The 22462-nt window shown below is 38.5% G+C and overlaps 2 protein-coding genes across 2 annotated transcripts in view; one reads left to right on the forward strand and one right to left on the reverse strand.

The window, feature by feature from the left end:
• Window positions 1–22242, forward strand: part of LOC108051844 (angiotensin-converting enzyme) — a 45179-nt gene extending 22937 nt beyond the window's left edge. Inside the window, exons 8-9 of the mRNA XM_044459685.1 lie at window positions 20910–21050; window positions 21561–22242. Of these exons, the coding sequence (XP_044315620.1) occupies window positions 20910–21050; window positions 21561–21876 (457 nt within the window). The 3' untranslated portion in view covers window positions 21877–22242. The remainder of the gene's footprint in view (window positions 1–20909; window positions 21051–21560) is intronic.
• Window positions 10182–13242, reverse strand: LOC108051893 (zinc finger protein 512B). Its single transcript, XM_017134170.2, has 3 exons — window positions 13135–13242; window positions 12765–12803; window positions 10182–11495 (listed from the first exon to the last, which is right to left on the reverse strand). Exons 2-3 carry the CDS (start codon window positions 12774–12776, stop codon window positions 10644–10646), a joined length of 864 nt encoding a protein of 287 aa, XP_016989659.2. The 5' UTR covers window positions 12777–12803; window positions 13135–13242; the 3' UTR covers window positions 10182–10643.
• Window positions 22243–22462: the final 220 nt, after the last annotated feature.

Consider the following 22462-nt stretch of genomic DNA (forward strand, 5'->3'; position numbering starts at 1 on the left):
CAAAGAGATAGCTACAGTTTTTAGCAACAATTGTTTTTAGTTATTGCTCGCAAAGTTTTTTTTAGAGTTCTTTAAAAGTAATAAATATATTTTTTGTGGCTTACTTATTGGCTACAATATTTATATCAACAAAATTACAAATAATAAACAGTGCAGTGGACTGAAGAATACAATTTTGTTTTAGAAACATAAAAATAAATACATAAAAAAATTTTCTAGAGAAACTCAGCACAAATATGGAATAAAGAACAAAATTGGCGATTAATGTCACAGTGCCATAAAATATAACATAAACAAATTTTAATATTTTGATTAAACATATACATTTTTAGAAGTATATTTAAATATTACTCTTCATCTCAAATAGCTTAAAGACAGAAACAAAATAAAGCTTTTAGTATATGTAATATTTATTTTCCACATAACATTTTGCACGTTGTTTATTAATTATATTATTAAAAAATATAGTTACACGAACATATTATTTAGTTTTTCAAATTAAATGTTGCAAAAATCCCATATTTCGTTTCTTATTTCTGATTTATAAAGCCTTGAGGCAATAATAACTGACCGCGAGCACTTCAATCTCATAATCAAATTAGGCGAAACTGGCAAAATGTTCCGCAGCCATAAGTCAAATTCACATTAGCCACACATTTCCGAAAATTTCAGGTTGCAACTGCAGTTGCAGTTGCATATTCAATGTAAATTGGTCGGCTGTAAAGGAAAAAACATGCGCCGCATAGTCTGCTTGATTCTGTGTGGCTTCGTGACTGAACTTTTGATCTCTGATTTGTGTTTGGCTCAGTATTCTTGTTTGCTTCGTTTTTTGCCGTTTTGGCCAGGCTTAGCAGCCCGGCTCAAGCCTTGATATGGGTGCATTGATTGAATGCTGCGGCGGTGTGGGTAATTTGACATTTTAATGCTGCAGAGGAAATACTCGCCAATGGCCATGTAAATGGAACGTGTGAACAATGAGTGGACCGCAAACGCGCACAAAGGAGAACAAATGCCGGCCAAATCATGTTGGATTTATGTGCATTAAATTAATTGTGGGCATAATGCCCGGTCATAATGGAAACTGCGAGCGTATTAGGCTTTGTAATGTGCAGTTGAAGGCGAAGGTCGCCAGACATCATCACCACGATAATCAGCATCACAATCGGTTGCAAAGTCAGAGTCAAAGTTGAACTACATTCGTGGTTTTTGGGAGCTGCGGGTGATGGCGGTGGTGGTGGTAGGCCTTGCCCATGCGGTATAGCTTCTTTTGTGGCCAGCTCTTTGACTAATGGGAGGCTATACCAAACTCAGCGCCATAGAATCTCCGCACTGCAGTCGAGCGGATGACTTAAGCGCTTCAATAACAATATGCAAACCAAACACGAATTCAAGCGGCCAACAAAAGAGCCCAGGCCACCGAGCTCAAGTTCAAGTTTATGCATCGTGTTTTGGTCGGTGCGGTTTATTATTCATCGCTCGGGTTTTATTGTTTTTCTAGATCACTTTCATTTTGTTGTTGATTCGCCAACATTTGAATAAACGGACAGAGATAGATCGAAGATTTTAGCTAGAAGAGTGGTTTTTGATTTCAATCACTTAAAGAGTACTCGGGTATTTGTCATCCTAGTTTTAATCCACCTACATTTTCCTGCTGTAGGTCAAAAACACTTAAGCAATTTATAAAAAATAAAAAAGTTCATAAATTTTGCACATGTTGAGTTAAGAAGATATTAAATTAGTTACAGTGTTTACAGTGTTTAGTCATTATAAAAACAAATAAATTAGATAATGCATGGATAAGAGGATTTAGATTTTTTTCAGTCTTTATTTAAGAATAATTTATTCCATATTTAGTGTCAGCTTGATAGAGTTTTTTATTATATTTTTCCTAAACGATTTGCAAATTATATATGCACACTTTTGGAAGTGGGCTGCCCCCAAATTGGTCAAAATCCACAAACGATCGAAAATACTTAATACTTAGTGGTCAATAAAATCAGAATCAATATAAAAGGCTCAAAATAAATTAGAAAGTAGCAGATTTTCACAAGAACCAAATGATAACACTGAGAACTAAATAATGAATACTTGAATATTCAATTTCCGTTCATATATGCAAGGTAATGCTATTTTCAGATTTTACTTCACAGTTCCAGAAGTCATTTGCATATTATTTTATCCGAGTCGGTCGAAGAGGGTCTTTTATTAGTTAATTTGTTGTTTGACATTTCGCGTTCACTGTCCGCCAGTCTCACTAATATAATTAATTAATGCGAATGTGACGTCAAAGCTCAATTCACAATCAAAAAGAAATGTTTGAAAACAAGACGAGCACTTTGAAGCTTAGATGCTCTTAACAAAATTATTAGCGGTAGTTCTATTGATAAACAACTTCTGAAAATATATGTTTGTTTTAATATGTCGTTAATATTCTTATTAAGAACTTGTTTTTCTTACATGAACTTTTTATACGTTGAATAAAGGCAGAGTATTTACCTCCTTCAGTATAATCAATAAGCTTTATTCTAGAAGAATCACGTTCGAAATTTATGGATATTTGGGGGGTTTTTTTATTAAAAAAATAAAGATTATATAACCAAACGAAATAAACATCTTAAGAACAGATGTGTTTAGATACTCTTAGTCAGTGATGCTGCCCAGTAATGTTCTTCTCAACAAGCCAATTGTGTCATTAAAAATGATTTAGATCTAAGACAGCAAACACCTTTCGTGTTAGCAGGCCATTAATTATACAATAAACAAAGTAAAAAAAAGCTATTCAAATTTGTTTGAGCAAGCTTTACTCGGCTTTCGGCAGTCAAAGGCAAAAAACCCGAAAACAAGAAGTTTGCTAAAAGGAATAAAACATTATATATAGATGGTAATTAACAAGAGACTGTCGTTTATTATAGGGCAGAAGCACTCATGAATTTCATTCAAGCGCGTTCGATTTATTGAGCGCTGCTTAACATTTGTCATTTGCCATTTGTTGGCAACTTTTTTGCACCTCCGAATCGTTGTATCGTCAGGCATTCTCTCATTGCGTTTGCTCCAGTTTTGAGATGCCACGCATTTGTCAATCGAATGCCGAACATGTTTCGATGTCTGATCCGTGCAAATATGCCCCAAACTGATTAAGTTTGCTTTGCGTTTTTGGCCAATCTAAAGTGTGGAACCACTTTTTGTGCTGCTGCCAACTAATTGCGGCTTAATAGCATTCGACTTGATTTCTAAATTGTCTAAATAGAGTCTCCGAAACTTATTGAACTGAAACAGATTGCATAAATACATACATATAAAAAAATATGTGGAGATTGGGTGCTGAGTTCTTCTGTTTGATATGACAAAGGCCGATCACTTTTGATCAGTTGATTAGCATAAGGAAGCTGATACCAATCAAAACTCATTATCAACCTCTTCTATTTCTCTTTGCTCATCATTAGATTATAAACTGGTTAATTTATCATAACCACAAGTTCCGAAAGGAAACTACGAAGGTAATGCTACCAAACACTGAAAAAGTTAGTGCTTAATTTAATTGAGCACTTTTTTTTAACTGTTCGTCAGGGTCTTTTTTTTGGGCCGTAGATCAACCAGAAGTTTATCATAATTAAAGAGACGCCGAGCGACATAATTTGACCCAAATTTTGAAAATTGAAATTGGAATGCGAATGAAGTGGCAAAAGATTTTCTTTGGATGGCCATAAACGGTTTCGTGCTGGAGCTAAGGTCATTTGGATTTGAGCTTGAGGTTGAGCCGAGTTCGACTTGGGTTTGCGTTCGGGCAAATAACATTTGTCAATTGAAATGGCCAGAAAAACAGAAAACTTGTACCAACTTCGGGTCGAAGACAATCGTGCAAAACCTTCGACATTTAATTTTGTTTCGTTTTTGTTTATCTTTGGTCTGCACGTTTGGTTAGCAAAGAAAATTGTCTAGAAAAAAAAAACAGTTTACATGGAGCAATTTTTGTTGCTTCTTTTTTCGTTTGATAATTGCCCGCAAAAAGGTCATAAGAGAGGCGAAAACAAATTTTTGATTCGTTTGTTGATGGACACTATTTTTCGCCACTGTTTTGACCTCAACACCCTCAAAATTAACAACAATAATGACCTTTGACAGACAGTTCGCACTTAAATCTCCCTGTGCTGTAATATTTTTGGGAAAACTCCAGTTTGGAGGAAACAATGGCCGGCAGAGGAAAAGACCAAAACGAATCGGTTGATTTGACATTTTCCAGGTAATTGGCCAAATGCGGTTAGGGGCCCGGCCCCGCTGCGAACCTTGAATTACCAGACCAAGACAATAATACCGCAGCACCGCCTTCGATCGCCGCCGAACACGAAGTGCACACGGAACCAGACTCTATAGCCAAAGCCCCCTTAAAAAAAAAGAACCTGAGTGGCAGCCCCCGATCCCACTGATCTTGGCGGCTGAATCCAGTGAAGAACTGGCTGGCACGCCCCCTGCAACGCCCACACAAACACCTACAGCAGCCAGTTTGGGTGCCCAAAAAATCGTAAATAATGCAAATAAAGATATTAGTTGAGCTCTGTCGTGAGTGCCTATATAATATAATTACGAATCTAGATAGCAAATACTGGTATTCAATATTGAAGAGGTATACAATTTATTCAAATTTTTAAGTGATCTTTCTAGTTATATTCAGAATTTACCATTTCAAGTTAGTTGGGAATCTTAAAATGTATTTATCTAAGATCCTGAGAAACATTTCCAGATGTCTTGAACGCCATTCTGGCGGTCATTTATATCGCCTGCCGACTTCATTGGCATTCTTGATTCCATGTTTGAGGCGAACTCGTGTTTGGCAATAAAAATAAATAAATCATTTTGAACTCTGGCCATTGTTCGTTCGTACGAAAACTCAGCAGCAATTAGTGCAAAAAAGTTTACAAACAATAAGATCAGAAAAACAGAACTTCGAAAAAAAAGAAACGAAAAACAATAGTTTGGCTGGCCTGGGAATTATGTCGTTTGCTCGACTTTTGTTTTTGCATTTTATGTAAGACGGCAGAGTGTGAGAGTGTGTGTAATACCCTGTGAAGAGATGCAAATTTTTAGATTTATGCAGCAGGCATACAAATTGTCAACACCCAAAAACTGAACCGAAATACCTTAAAAAATCACAATGGTAATGTAAACATTTGAACAATTCAGGTGAACAAATGTTTAACAACATTTTTTGACTTACGTTCGATATATATCATTTTATTTTCAAGAAGATTATTTTATCTATTCAAAAATCAAGCCCCTCAAATTCTTACTGTGTCATTTAAGCTCCAATCAAATCCAGTAGTTATATGTCTTCTGCAATTAAATGATCTTAGATAAAATAAAAATTCTGTAATGTAAATCTTGTATTGTCATTTTAATTTAATTTGCCTAACTAACCCAAACTAACAGACAGTTTCAATTGCCCGATTGACATTTAGTCAAGTACCCACCTTCCACGCCTACACTGATCAATGAAAAATTAGGCAAATGATTCGAGTGCAACAACATGTCATGACTAGACGCGACTTTGTGAAATAAAAAATTACTAATATCAACAGCAGCCATCCCACAGAAGACAATGAATGGACAGAAAACGAAGCCAGTTCGCTGCAAATGCCACAGTGACACACTAACTGGGTGACTCCAAAAGCCGCCACAACAGCAGCAGCAACAACATTACCTAAATGCAAAAACAAAAATTATGCAACTTTTCCAAAGTATCGCTTTTTCGAGCAGCTGCAGCCAGTCGCAGCATGGAAGTTGGCTGGACTCCTGCAGAGGCCTAATACTGGTGTCCCAGCCAGATTTGGGAATCTGCCGCTGGGGCTGTTTCATTTCGTTGGCTTTTGAGAAAGATGTTTTCCAACAGATTTGGCTTTTCAATTTGGGACTGCTATCCCCCACAAAAGGCGTTGCCCCGACTTTGTTGGCCAACGTTTGACATAGTTCCCGGTGTAGTTAGAGAACTTGAAGGAGTGTCCACAGCCCCAGAGAAACACTTTCAATACGGAAATGGCAACTGAGTGGGGATAAATCGCGCTGGAATCGAGTTCGTTGCCTGAGTCTTTTGTTTCGTTCGCTGGACGCAGGTGAAAGGATTCGCGCAGCTTTCGTGCGAGAAACACACCCGTGGTCGAGACTAGGCCAGACCAGACCACTATTTACGGCCATAATTCAAAAGAAAAATTGCATAATCGGATTGAATGCGATGCGGTAGCATTTGTGCGCTTAATTGTTTGCAATTTGAATGTACCATCAGATGGGGCGGAGATGAGTACGGACAGGTAGTTAAGCAGAAGTCAGGGAGGTTGAGAAGTCATAACTCCACGTCAAGATATGATCTGGAGTGTAGTATAGATGGAAAGGATAGCTGTTTAGGAAGTTATAAAAATACGTATAGCTCAAAGGAGGTTCATTAACTCAGAGTTAACTATTCATCGAAAAACATTCAAAAATTTCGCCTAGCTATAAATTTCAGTGATTTATTATTATTATTTATTTTTGACAGACAGATTAATTATATTAATAAAAACATTTATAGTGGTTCCTAAAAATAAAGAAACAGGTAATTATTTTATTATATCAAAAACAATTTCTTGGAAACATATACTAAAATGATTAAAACATTTTGAGGGGACAACATATAGTTAAGTCATATGGAGTTGCTAACAAGTTAAATCGATAAATGTTAATACTTAAAGTGGCAGTAAAATATGTTATTACTAAGGAAATCTTGTCAATTTTTTTTTATTGTTTTTCCTTGCATTCTTCTGTACTGTCTTGAGTTACAACTCATCGCCGTGGGGTCAACAGTCTTAGCATTTAGCTGAAATGCGATCATGCACCATGTCAATTGCATTGTGGCTATAAAAAATGATTTCGTTTGCCGTTGGCTGGCCAACTGAAGACATATACGATATAGGGGGAGATCTTGTGGGAGGGTCTTTGGAGGGGGCTCGGATTGGGTAGGAGTCACTGGGATTTCCAGATTGCCAAAGACGTTCGCTTCACTTGACTTGCGCACCGGCGACTTCGATTACGTTTGTTTGCAATTTGAGTTTCGGTTTTTGGTTTCGGTTTTGGGTTTTAAGTTTTGTGATCGAGAAACTGGTGCAGGTTTTTTTTGTCGTGATTTCTGTGCAAACTGCTGGCAAACAGACAAGCATTTCGAGCATAGGAAAAAATCAAATACTAAAACTAAACCAATTCATTTCGCAATTGGTCGACAACTGTTTGACGTTGCAGAAGCATTCGGCTTGGATTTTGGCGATGGACAAGTTGGTGGTGACCTTCAAAACGCCACCGACTGGATAGTCGTTCATTAGAGCAAAAGTTTCGCATTTGGCAATACGTGGAACGTCTTTCGGTGGCCTTTTCTCAGACGCGGCCAAAAGCCGAGAATTGCGAAAATTCGTTTTCAAGTTGCCATCTTTTGTCGTCCGCCGTTGCGATTGTGTCTCCATCATTTTGTGGCAATTAATTAAGTTTCAGCAAATATGCGTACCTCCCCCATCATCCAATCGTTCCCACCGATTTCCCCACCGATCGGTGCAAGAAATATAGTTTTAATTGGCCGCCGTCGGTTGGCGCAATTTGTTGCTTGTCGCTCGGCCGGAATGGTTATCATTGCGTAAATGCTGCAACTCGGGCAATTCCTTCAGGTATCTGAGACCCAATCAATGCGGCGTGTGTGGGATCTCTTTTTCGATTATGGGCGGATACATAAGCCGTTGATTTATGAGTTGACAGTGCTCCAGATATGAGCTTCGCTGGTATCACGGATGTTACTTATGCATATTCATGTACAGCTTTTAAAAGTTAACCACACATTTGTGCAGTTCATAACTTAATTTGATTGAGGAGAAAATATTAAGTTATTGATACAAGATTTATTTTTGTAAATTTGGATATTTTGAGATTCTTTAATTGACAAGATTTAAAAAAAGTATCGTTGGAATTCGATTCATGCAAAGGTTGTCCTTTTATTTCACACACAAAGAAATTCAAAGCCATATATTAGTATTTTAAGTATTTTCATTTTAAATTTTTTGTTTCAGTCGGTTATTACTTTAGAAAATGCAAGCAAAGTCCCTTAAGCTAAAACACCCCTAGATAAGGTTGTATGCATTCTATGCAATTATTAACCATTAAAATATATTTGTATTTAATTACTATGTAGCAAGTGTGGTATTGATCAACTTGCGGCATTCTTGCTCAAACTAATTTGTAGTAATTGGACCCTAAGCACGGCGACAATTAAGCTTGATAGAGAGATCCGCTTTATAATTGAGAGCATTGCATAACCCGAAACACAAACCAAGTCAAGAACGAATCAAATGTAGGTATATGGGTGTAAGAATGGGAATATGCACATTGGCACAACACCTACAAATGGCAAACACGAGAGCAACCGTCAAGAGCAGATTATAATTCGTAACAAATTATGGTTGAAAATACAGAATTACGAGTGCATGTAAGTGCGGTGTGTGCCCCTGCCACGCCCCCAATGGATGGTGTGCACATGCTGTCCACAAAGTCGCCGACCTTCGGCCAAAGCTAAATGAATTCTTTGGCCTGGAACTGGTTCTGTCCAGAGACGGATCGGCTCTCTTTTGTTTCTAAATCGAAGTCGAAGGAAATTAAGTCAGAAATTAACAAGAACGGGTGACTTTTTATTAGAAAGTTGTTTCAGTTCCGTCTTTGGCGCGATCAGCGTCCTTGGGATCAAAAACCAAAGTCGTCCAGAGGGCTTTGGCCCCGAACATTAACATGAACATTAACAGTATTAAAACCCAAACGGATCATCCCGAAAATAAACGTGCTGATCTCTAATATATGGTAAGCATGTTTAGAAAAACTGTTTTAATTGCCCTCGTTTGGGTAATAAGTAAGATGGACAAACCGGATTCTTGTTGTTTTTTTTTCCTTTCGCCTTTGAAGTAAACAAATGCTAAGTAGCCCTAAACTTAATTGATTCAATTCATCAAAAATAAACATGCTAAGAAGTTTTTGCAGTTTGAAAGTTGATATTTTGGTATTTGATGAGGAAAAACCCGGCTTAGTTCGTTCACTTGTCGTAAAAAGCTGAAAACCGACATTAAATATCAAGTGTCTGCTCTTCTTCCGTCCGTCGGCCAGTCCTACGCATGTGGCTAAATGTTACTGAAATTTACGAGCGACTTTTAAATGAACTCGTCTGACGCTGACTTGGGAATGGATAGGAATGGAGAAGTGCACGTCATCTTCGGCTACTGCTCTGGTCGACCTTGCTCACGTCTCCTCTGCATCTGCATCTGTATCTGTATCTGAATCTGAATCCGATCAGAGCTCATCTCAGCTCTTTACATCACTTGGCCTGTAATCGATTAGCCTATGAGCTCGTCTGCTGGTGGCATCCACAACTTGATGTTTCCTTCCGTCTCAATGCAAATGCTTCGCCAATTTAGGTCATGTCAGCCCAGGTGATTGGCATGGTGAGAGGATTTTCGGATTTACCTACCAGGAAGGCGTGAAGATATACGTTTTTATTGTGAAGTGCAATTGATTTATTAAAGTTTAAGCTGCACTTAATTACAAGTATGAATAATCAACCTCTGACTGTTATAAAATAATTACTGGTATCCTGTTGAGGACCTTGAAAATTTAGAATGTCTTTATTTTTGAATGAACAATATTGTTATTTTTTGTATCCATATTTTTTATGCTTAGATACCGAATAATATTTGGACGTTTTTTATATTTTATTGAAAATATCTTCAGTATAGTATGACTCTGTAAAGAAGTTATCAAGTACGTTTTTTTGCCGTTTAATAAATATTGTTTTTTATATTTACCAGGTCACAAATCTGATTGTTTGTATTATTTTAATAATGAATGGCATCTACATATAATAGTCTACAATTGTTTAAGCTTGTGGAATACCTTATAACTTTTTTAAAAGAAAAGACTATTTTTTTTGTAAATACATTTTTATTAATAATTGTGTTGTTGAAACGCACTCAATTCAACTCAGACTTTTCATAAAAAACAGCCAACCATTTACAAAAGACCAGGATTTAATAACGACATACTCTTTATTTACAAAATATATTTACAAGATATTCGTTAACAAAGCAACCGATGATAAACTATTTCCAGCAGCGAACCAGTGAGAAAAGACATATGAATTATTTTATACATTTTATTTTATTTGTCCTTAATAGATTTTCACATAGATATTTCTGTTGTTATCCATTCAATTCATTGTGCGCCGAAACCTTTCACTGATAAACGTGGCCGGCTAAGCTGTCCATAAATGGTAAAATTTACAAACAGTTAGCTGGTATTTATCCTAAATCTGGAGTATTGGCCCAGCACAATGGCTTCCATTGGATGGCTGGATTGGAAATAATTTACAAAAGGCATTGCTTGTTTCATCTTGGGTTCTTAACAGCTACAGAGAGTGGCAGGGCGGAAGTTGGACTTCCCGGGGTTTTTAGTTTCTGCTCGGATGGGAAAGGATGAAGGCTGACAGGTGGTGGTGGAGTTGGTAGATAATTGAAAATGTTGCTAGATTTGCTTCGGCTCATTTCCAGAAAGTCCGCTCGCTCCAATGGAATCGCCCAATCGCCCGCTTCCGGTCCGTCCGCTTACTTGTGGTAGCCATGATGGTCGGCGTACACGGAGGCGTCGTGTCCGATGACGCTGTGTCCAATGGCGCTGTGTCCAATGGCGCTAACTGGATAGCTGCTGACGGCCACGGTGGGGGCGTGCTTCACCACGGAGTGGGAGACGACGGGCACCTTCACGTAGACGGGATAGGGACGGTCCACATGCACCGGCACCTGGACATTGACGGCCTTCTCCACGTAGACGGGGTAGGGCTTGGCCACCGGCACGGGGTAGGGCCTGGGCACCTCGACGGGGACGGGACGGTCGACGGGCACATGGATGGGCACCTTCTCGTGGCGGATCACCTCGTAGGGCTGGGGCACTGGCACGGGCACCTTCACGTACTCCTTGACGGTCACGGGCACCTTGCGGATGACCTCGTAGGGCTGGGGAACGGGCACCTTAACCTCCACGGGCACGCGCTTCTCATGGACCACGGGATAGGGGCGGTCCACATGCACTGGCACGGGGATTCCCTTGGTGATGGTGATGGTCTTGTGCACATCGGCCTGCTTGCTGATCACATAGGGGGCGGGGGCGTGGTGGACGGCCACGGCGGGGGCAGAGTGTCCGATGGCGATGCCAGGACCACTGTGACCCACGGCGATGGCAGCGGGAGCCGAGTGTCCGGTCAGTCCGTAGCCGTGTCCGTAGCTGCCGTGTCCGGAGATGGAGCCGTGTCCAATGTAGCCGGTGTCCAGACCAGCATGGCCGTAGCCGTAGCCCAGGTCGAGCAGGCCGCGCTTGTCCAGCTTCTTCTCCAGCGGCACCTTCTCACCCTCGGTTTTGCTGGCGCAGGCGGAAGCCACCAGCAGAGCGGCTAAGCAGATCTGCAACAGAATGGGGTGATGGGGTCAATTAGGAGTGGGTAAAGGATAAGACATTCCAAACTTTCCATTAATAATTGAATACTTTTCATTTAATTTTATATCTATCAGAAATTCAGGTATAAATAGGTTTAAATAAATATAGTATTTATTTATGCTTTTAATGTTTTATCTATTTTAATGTTCACTCTTACTTCTTAATTAGCATTATCCTTTTTTTATTTGTTCCGAATTTTTGCTAGAACTACTTGTTATATGACTAGTCACTACAATTAAAGGATTGGTTCCATATTATTTTGTGAGGGAAGCTGTTAGGATATTGGGCTTGAATAAAAATTAATCCTAAGCCCCGACATTAAAGTTATTTAAAGTATTTAAAATTAAAAAAAAAAGGAATTTTAAGGAACTCATTCTCAGATAGAGTTTAAAGATCCTTCACAGTAAAGCTAGTCTTATTTATATCTTCGTTTGAACTCTTTTGCCATCTTGTACCAATTCTGACCCAATTTTTGCAACGCATATTGCCCAACAGACAGGCAGACTTTTTTATGACCCATAGCCGAGTTTGATCGATTACCTAATCGCATTAGAAAGCGAATGCGATATGTCGCCCGAATCGCGGTTGTGCGGTCGGTTGTCTCATCGCCCTCTTTTGCGATTCAAATGGTCAAGTGAAATTCGTGCGTGCCGTGCATAAATGATGCAGTGCAGAGTTACGCCCCAAAAGTAGACTTCGCCCACTTCCACTTCCCGCCACCCACTTTTCCCCTTCCACTGACTTTCGGCACGTTACGCATACGCAGTGCGGGACGCGGCGAGTGCATTTGGAGTTGACTTTAATTGAGCACATGAACCCAGTTGATTACGGCCCGGTACAAGACGTGGCTGGCACTCCAATTATGATCGTTCAGTTAATAGACGCTTATTAGCCATTTCTTTCAAGTTGAAGTTGTTCATTTGCGGGCATTTCACCTTTGTTCATGCAATTGAACGGATTGTATTGTTTACGGAAGATGGTCAGCAAAACAGTATCGGTTTTTTTTGCATTGCAAAAAGTTCACATTAGTCTCAGCTATATTGCTACATGAAAAATTAGTTCAAGTTGGTATTGTTCTGTATGCAATTAATTGCAATTCTATGAATTTTTTCTAGATTTCCCACACTTAAATATGCTACCAATCCTATAAATTCACACATTCGCGCCCATTTACATATCAAATGGAATTTCTTGCGTTATGATTGAAATTAAGTTCTACATATCATTGTACTTACGAATACTTTCATTGTGGTGTCTGTCGGGACTTGCCAAGGCTGTAAATAAACAAAGAAAACAATTGAATTACTTATATGAAAATCAACATAGGTTTTTCTATAGAAAACAGCAATTAATAGTTTAAATTAAAAAGCATTATTTTAGAAGTCTAACTAATTTAAAGTGTTCTTTGAGAAGTTAAGCTTATTCAACGCATTTCCTAAGAAGTTAACGCATTCCTTATGATGTTAAACTTATAAGAAGCACAAGTATGGACACAATTATAACTTTTTTTTTAATCACAGATTTGACTTTATTTAATTTTCACATAAAGTTTTACACGTATTTTAGAAACAAACAAAAATTAACTTGGCATTTGGCTTCACTTACAAGCAACTCAGTAACAGCGAAATAGACTGTGGAAGGATTGTAGAATCACAAGCGATTCCAAACCTTTGACTGGATGCTGTCTGTGGTCAGTGGCGCGCTTTTATACCCCCAAAGAGTTTTTGTGTCAAAACGAAACTGAAAACGCCGCCAAACCAAGTTGTCGAGCGGTTTCCAAAAGCTTTTCCCAGTAAAAGCCAGTTAAAATGCTCTCTTCAAAGCTTTGAGCTTGGTTTGCTTTTTGCATGTGTTAGTTGGCTGTGCAACTGTGTGAGTGCTGCTCGGAAAGTTTCAAGCGGAAGCGCTTACCAATACATCGGCACACCACCAATACTCGGGCATTCGGGGCTCTGCTTTGTCTGTATTGGTGATTTAAGCCGCCGACTCATAAAATATGGGTGCAAATTTGATTAGATCAATTTGGTATCATAAAAAAAGGCAAATTAAATAAATTTACCATATGCTAAATTGAAATTTATCTTGGGAAAATCCCGGAGAACGTACTAAGATTTTTTGTTATTTATGTTTTGATTTGGGTAAACAGTCTTCGGGTTTCTCAGCATATTGTTCCCAAAATATATCTCTGCAAAAGGTCATAAGTCAATTAAAATTGGTTTGTTTTGTTTGGCAAGTTTCAGAAGTCAAAAGATTTGTACGAACCTGATTCTCGAAATCAATAGTGTCTACTTAATACAGATTCTATCAGCTTTTGTTTTGATTCCATTAGGCAATAAAAAATAGCATATTAATATCATATTTATAAATCAGGAATGCAATTAAAATTTGAGAGTTATAAATCTGGAAACGTACAACGGGGTTATCTTTTCTTAATCAAAACATAGTACCCCAAATTACCTCTGAATTTATATTGAAACGTTTTAAATTTGCGGCCTAATAAACAAAAATTCAACAAACAATAATTTTAAATCGACTTTTTATGAATAAATAAAACCAAACTTGATTTAACCGTAGTATGTAGATTTATTTTTTCATTCAAAAAATAATCCACATATAATTGCCTTAAATATATTAATTTATTGAGCTATATTTTATGAACCAGAAAAAAGTTTAGTATAATTATTCGTCTCCGTTGTCTATTATTTAATATCAGGAGCAAATCACTTTTAATAGGTTCATTCTACAAGCCTCCTTAATAATACATTTTTTATATATTATTTATATACCATAAACATATTTGAATTTATTCCGTGGAGTATTTAAGTTTATGTGTACCAAATAGGTGTGAAGCTACAAAATAGAAAAAATTAAAAATGAAATTATGGATATATTGTATTTGCATCATCACAATATTAACTCCCGAGGAGGGGAATGTGATGTATCGATTTCTATTGATGTCATAATTAGGCTTTCTGGTTTTCTTGACACCCTCTGGTGTCTCAGGTTGCCAATTTGCACTTCCTGCAATGACGAGGTGAAAACGGAAGCTAGCTGGAATTTCTCGGCTTCTTTGATGGCGAATGTCGGAATAGATGACTTCGGATTGGGGGTGGTGAAAACTGATGCAACAGAGCGGAATGCATAACAGTGCGGCTCGGGGATCATATTTCGTTTTTGAAATCGATTATCGACAACATTGTATGCCACCCGACTGGTGGGAGTGGGAGACTGCGGTGTGGAACCCCGACTGGGATTGCAAATGGAGCTGCGACTGGAACAGTGACTGTGACTGGATCGGGTGCCATGCGTGAGATCTGCACTCTGCCGCAAAAGTGAAAGGCCTTTATGGGTCGGAGTAGTTGCCGCTGCATTTGCACAAAATCAGATTACATATCAGCCAGGCTGAGTCCGTGATTTGGCAATTGCCAGCATAATTATTTGTTAATGCGCAAAATGAAACCTGTTGGATGTTGGACTCCGGCACCAACCATCTGACAGCCAAAATGATATGCGTGCACCGTGATTGACTAATCCCATTGTCTGACTCTGCCAGGCGGGAAACATATTTGCATTTTCTATTGTCTACTTCAGATTCTACAAAGGCAATCAAACTAAAACAAACATTTAGCGATCGGCATAAAAAGCAGCTTTCCAAATTCAAAAAACTTTTTGTCAACATTTCGGCTATAGTTTTAAAAGGCTGAACTAATAAAACAAAGCTTGTCTAAAAGCATGTTTGATGTTCGCAGGGGCGCTGTTTTAATTGTTTATTCCTTATTGACCCGTTGGACAACTATCCAAAATAAATGACTCTTTTGCTGCCTTAGTGCTATTTTTAATACTTTTTTTTATTTTTTAGTCAAGTTGAATTTAATTTTATTACTTTGTTTGAATCTATCTGTGACTCTTGAGTAAACCTTTCCTCCTTGTTTTAGTTTTATGAATTTATTCAAGTAATTACAGATTTTTAAATTGCATAGATCTCCAAAAAACAAAATTACAAATCACAAATCGTTATAATTATACTACAACTAATTTAGTTTTATAATTTACTACAACTAATTTAGTTTTATAATTTACGTTTGTATTTGATAAGTATCTTTTCAAACAATAACCTTTGGTCACCAAAAATTTCCTTCCTTTCTTGTTTTGAATTTCGTCGTCATTGCCAGACAAACTTGTATTACAATAAATGATTTCTAAATTAATAAATTTGCATATATTTATGTAATCGATTCAAAAAGAGAACGTTCTATCAAATATTCTAATGTGAGGTTTGCTTTAACGGACTATCCAATATTACCAATCAAGATTAACTCAAATACGTAAATGGGTAAACTTGATTTGCTGTTTAAAATACGTCTTTAATGACGCAGACGACTATTCTTCCCCATTACATGTTGTTTCTCAGTCCTAAAATCAACTGGGGCTCTGTGGGTTTCTGAAAACTTTTACTTTCAGCTGAATTTGTGTCGTTTTCTATGTTTCGCCACATGGAACGGAGCCAAGTTTTGCCCACAACAACGAAAGATACACTTCTGTCTGACGTATCCATTAGATACTCCGATTGAGGGGGAGGTTTTGGTATAGTCATAGAGAAAGGGGCGTGGCACGTTGTTTGTGGATGCGGTTGCAACATCAAAGCCGGGCGATTGACCACCATTCCCCGAATTGCAAGCTGCTGCAGTTGCATTTCGGCATCGGCATCGACTTCGGTCTCAGTTTGCATTTTTACTCGGTGTGCGGATTCTCATGTTCGAAGTCGCCATAAATTGTGGTCAACCGATGCGACGTAATTCATTGATTATAACGACAACAATAACTGCAGTTAGCCCAGTGTCCCCCTGCTGATTTATGGCCAATTGTTCGGAGTGTGTTAACGTTCGGTTGCTGTGACTCTTGTGCACGCTGTTGCGGTCCGTTTCTAGAGTTTTGGTTAGGCTACTTGGGCCTGAGAGTATGCCAAAGAGGCCCCAAATTAGCCAAATATTAATTAGGCTTATTAGGGCCAGAAGTTGGCTGGCGCTCGGTGGCAATCCTCACTCACGTCGACTGGCATGCGATTATTCACACAATTGTAAGCGTGTTGGGCTGCAAGTGAACAATTTGACATGCCAACTTCAAAATGGTCTGGGAAATTTCCATCCGCAATAAGATGACTAACGGATGAAACCGATGTGTAACAAAACTATGCATAACGGCAATGCACATTGCATATTAAATATTACAATATGGTCGAAAATAAAACTCTAATAACCAAAAATAAGTTCTAAAAAAATGTTTCCAGTTTATCGTTAATCATAATCATGTACTAGCTTTATAAGCAACCATTTTCGTTTTTAACGACCTTAGAGCATTTAAATATATTTTCTTGGCTTGTAAATTATGACTATACCCAGACAATAATTTACTCTTTTGCCTTTTTACAAATTTATAGATTTTCTGTTTAATCTTAAAGTTTCTGATTTAAATATAAAATGTTTTGTAATAGACATTTTTATCTGAAATGTTAAAGAAAAATTGGTTTAGGGAAGTGAACAGATCAAAATTTGTTTTTATATTTTACTAGATTTTTTTTTTAATCATTCGGGGTACAATACATTTGGCTTGACCTCAGCATTTAAGCGATCCTCGCTACTTTTCCGAACTTCCATCATCATAAAAGTAACGAGCTGCAAGCGCAAACCATTTTTTTTAGCCATATATTTTATACATATTTTGACTACCTTGCCAAACTACAAAAACTTTTACAACTTTTTGCCAACAAGCCAACCTAAAAAAATAACGTAAAATGATAAAAATAAAAATAATCATTACGCCGAACATAACAACTTTTATGGCAATTCGGAAAGGAATTAGATCAAGTTCGCTGCCACGAGTCTGGGTTGCCTCGAGTGGATTGTCTGGCGATTGGGTTCACTAGATTATTGATTTATGCGCACGGATCTAGCGACAATCGAGACGCAAACAAAAGTGATCTCGAATTAAATGCTAATTAGGTTCCAAAAAGCGGATCTAGAACAATAAATAATGATACAATTAAGAGTGGAATTACATAGCACTGGCTTTTGTCGTATCTCGAAAATGAGCAATGTGCTGCCGCGAACGGATCGGAATTGGAGTTGAAATCGGAATCGGAATTCGAAACTGAAAGTGCATTGTGCAACGTACTGAATCGCCATCCACGTCGACATCAACTCGAACTCTATTTATGGCCAAGACAAAAACCGGACCGACTTCTTGCCGACTTGGAGCGACTGCATCCGCAATGTTTCTAAACGAGAAGAGAAAAAAAAGCAGCAGCAGTCAACGCAAAAAAAATAAAATAAAAACTAAGCCATCTGAGTCGCGATCTTTGAAGGAAGCTGTTGGCCATTCGTTGTCGTGGTCGCCTTAGTTTGTTTAGACCACACGCCCATGGCGCTTAAATGATTTGCTGGCCGGGCCAAGAGAGTGGCGTGGCCAACAGGGCGTATGCCTAATGCCCCGGCCATTGGCTTTGGCTCCACTCCGGCATCGGGCTGGCCACGTTTTCTGTGCAAAGTTTTTGGCATTTTGACATATCAAGTGAAAAGCCTAAACGATTTCCGACAAGTAACCAGTTTTTTTGCTTCGATTTTATTGTTTATATATAAAAATGCACATTACAAATGCGCATAAATTTTGGTAACATTTAAATAAATCTAAAAGTTGTGAATTAGTACGGCCCGGGGCAGTGTTTAAAATATTCAATTAATTTCCTAATGGGATCAATTTGTCATCGATGTAAAGTAAAGATTAAAGAAGATGACACATAGAACTTTAGACTACATTTGTAAAACTTAACTGATTATATATAACACCATAGAAAGAAACGTTCATTAAACTCAAATTATAAAAGCAGAATCCTTTTAGATTTTATTATTTACTGTTAAAAGATTTTAGCCCAAAGATCACTTAAGAAAACATCATCACCATTAAATCATTGTGGGAAAAATCACAACATTAAAAGCTCATGAACCAAACTTCTTATCGCTAAGTTTGAACTTGGAAGTCATGAACTCGGTGTGATATAATTAATTGATATTGCTCTCGGATTCCCCCACTGCTCCATTACAAAACCTGACCCGTTTCCACCTGATGAACATGCTCATGAAAGTCAAGGTCAGTCGTAAAACAAAAAGAAACCCAAAAAACAAAAAATGTGTAAGTCGCAACCAATTTTTGCTTTGTCAAGCGAAACAATAAGAAGTGACATTTGCCCTAAGAGTAACAACATTAGCAGAAAATTACAGGCAGACTGAAAAGTTTTCGCGAAACGATTGAATGCATTCATGGGTCCGGCGGTCAATCAGTCAGTCAGGGACATTGAACTACTTTAGGGGCATGGCTAGCAGCTACTGGCTAGAAAACGCCAACCAACTAAACTAAAACTGATCTGAGACAGCACTAACCCACTGTGACCTCAACAAGTGACATTCACATCAGTTGGAGGAATCGAGTTTGAATTAAATTATAAGCTCAAACTAGAAATCTATAAGCATACCATTTACAGAAAACTAGAGTACGATTTCTAAGCTTGTGTGGGTAAGGGGGCACTCAAAAGTCTGTAAAATTGAATTTCACCGTTTTTCTTTCGTTAAGACACAAGTCCCCAACCAAAACCGGCATTGTGCAAGAAGTTTGCGGCTCAAGTCTTTTGATTGTCCGCAAAAGCAGGCAGACAGAAGCAGAAATGTCAATTGCCATCGATTGCCTGCTTAGGGGAAAATAAGCATCGATAGCTCAGCTGGCCCATTCATTCAATTGGCCAAATGAATGGCTCGGCAACGAGACGAGAACCCGAAAACCGATCATTAGTGGCGTTCGCATAAACGACATCGTTCATACGCCCCGCGGCAACGGCCGTTGAATAATCGTTGAATCGCACTCGCTTTGTGGTCTCTGAAAATTAAAGATTTTTCGCATATTTTTCATGAAACACATGTTCCATGTCCCAGACGTTGAAAAGAATTTTCGCAACATTTAATTTTAGCACAAAGCGGTTGCTGCAGTGGCAGCAGCACTGGCACCACTAGCTGCAGCAACAAAAATTGGACTAATTGCCGACAATGTTGGCTCTGATTGACTGGACCAAGACTGCCAGACTGGCCGAGTGTTTGATTGAATGATTGAACGAATGAATGGCAGCCGTTGAAACAGCAACAGTAAGAGCAACATACAGCAACACCACACCAACTTCAAGCGACGACGACGACGAGGCAGCTGCCTAATCCCTGTTATTGGGTCATGTCGCGTCTCTGGGAAAATGTGGCGACGATGTGGCAATGTGGCAACCGCTGCCAAGTGCCAAAAACATAACACACCACCGAGCCACCAAGCCACCAAGCCAGCAAGCCACTGAGCCACCAAGCCACCGGGCCAAGTAGTTGCAGTTGCCGAAGCTGATGCACTTAATGGTGCCCGGGCACGTTGTTTCTACGTCTGGGAGTATTGCAGCCGTGATCGAACATTGTGAAAAGTGAGCATTAAATATGCCATTTTTTCCTAGGCCCCACTTGCAACATTCTCGCTGGGAGGAATGAGTGTTATGTGAGGCGGGGGTGGTTGTGGGAATTAAACGATCTCACCCCAGACCTCTAGTTCAACGCCTTAAAACCATCTAAACCGCTTCCGTTGGGGAATCCCCTAGCAGAAGGCCGTAACAAATTATCGGCTCTTCCCTCTCATTTAGAAGGAAAAAAAAAAAACAAAAGAAATCCATTAGTTGAACTTGTTCTTGGCCCTCAACTTATTAGTAGTTTTGTATGCTAAAAAAATCCCCAAGCGTTGGCAAAATATTGCATAATGATGATAAATCAAAAGGCAGTGACTACGCAGAAAAATAGTTTCTTCGAAAATAGATTTCCTATTTATAAATTTTGATTTAAAAAACGAAATCCAGCTGCTTAGGGTAAAACCAATTCGGAATTATATTTTGAATAATTGCTACTTGATTGCGCAGTCGTCGCCATAAAAATACAATAAAAATGCCATAAACATAAATGTGATTAAATGAGCATAAAGCAAATGGCAATTACAAGACCACAAAACTTGACTTTTGCATGATTTCGAAACTGCAAGAGAACGACTTTTGTTGGTCGTCGGCGTCGTCGACTTGCTTTAGTTTAAGGCTTCAACTGGAGCTCGACCTTGAGCCAGAATGCGATTGAACGACCAGCTCGACTGGGGCTCAAACTGCCAACTGCCAACCACCAACACCAAAAACACGGACTGACTCAACTCGCAACTCTCACCAGAGACAATTGACAATGTTTATGTCGGCCAAAAAGCGTGACCGCCGCCGTTCTAATGCCCATTTGCACCAGTCACATTAAAGTCATGTTTCCGTCCACTTTCAGGTACTTTTTCTCCACGGTTCTGCAGTTCCAGATCTATAGAGGTCTTTGTCGCGAGTCCGGCCAGTATATCCCAGGTGATCCCAAGAAGCCGCTGCACCAGTGTGACATATATCGCCAGCCAGCGGCGGGCAATATACTCAAGTAAGTTATGATTTATTTAATAATATTTTTATCAACATGATTATATAAATTCATTATATATATAAATTATATAGGTGAGCATTTTTCAGAATAATAAGTAAATGTTAAAATTGATTTTGGTTGAATCATTAACCTTTAGTTATTTTAATATCTTAATAATAAATTTATAAGTTCCATTCATTTGTATTAAGATGTTAACGATTTTTGGTATTATCAATCTTTTTCTATTCCTTTTGATCATCTTATTTATACCCATCACATTTCAGTTTCATCAATTTATTGATAGAAAAACATACAAAACGTAAAAATGAAAGTGATTATTTCATTCTTTCAATCTCAACAGATAGCAGCAGATATTTAGCCATAAACATTATACATTTGTAAATTTCCTTATTAAGCATATAGGGTCTTAAAGTTATTTTAAAAAGAAATAATGAAGATATTAGTATTAATTAAAATTATTGACATAATGAGAGATCCTTTCAAAAATAATTTCTTCTTTCCCCTCAGAACGCTTATGTCCAAGGGCGCCTCCCAGCCCTGGCAAGAGGTCCTTGAGGAAACATTGAGGGATGGTCGATTGGATGGCAGTGCCCTTCGTGAATATTTTGCACCTTTGGAGGAGTGGCTGCGTCAGGAGAATCTGCGGACGAACGAGTATGTGGGATGGAACTACGATGGTGACTACTGCAAACGCAGCATCGAAACCGCCGGCCTGCAGATCTTTGGAGGTTATTACAACGGTGGTATGGGCCTAAAGTCATCCACTTACCTGTATCCTCTGATCATATTAATATCCTCCTACTTGAGCTTCCAATTCTTTTGAGTTTCTAGCATTGGCGAGCCCATCTATGTTTAGAACCTGTAAACAAACAGTCAGACAAAATGTTGTTCCACTTACTACTTCCGCTTATTCAAGTCGCACCTATAACCAAGTTGAACTTGAATCAATGCCAAAAAAATACACACACACAATTCTAAAATTAAATAAACGAAAAATAAAAAAACGCAAATCTGACAAATTGTTCGACTGGCTGCACCCTAAAAATTGCAACAAAACAGAATATGAGCTTTTAAGATTGCTCGAATTGAGGATACCTGGTGTTCTGTTAATAATTTGAAAAAATAATAAGCGGAAAGATGATAATATATTTTAAACATAAGAATAAATCTTGTTATTTTTTCTAACATGTTAACAAAGGGATTTTATTTTAATTACTTACTCACTGCTTAAGCTCTCTGAAGATTTTTAAGATCTTGGTATGCACTTTGGTTCTTTGGATACCCCTCTATAAAACCAGTATCAAAATGATAGGGGGACTGTGGGGTTTTGGGGCCTTGGTGCAACTTAGAGTGCGATGGTGAGTGCAACCCATGCGGGTCATTGGAACTCTGGCGTCGCACGCACATTG

The sequence above is a fragment of the Drosophila rhopaloa genome, unplaced genomic scaffold (assembly GCF_018152115.1).
Source record: "Drosophila rhopaloa isolate 14029-0021.01 unplaced genomic scaffold, ASM1815211v1 contig_2, whole genome shotgun sequence".
NCBI classification, from domain to species: Eukaryota; Metazoa; Arthropoda; class Insecta; order Diptera; family Drosophilidae; genus Drosophila; species Drosophila rhopaloa.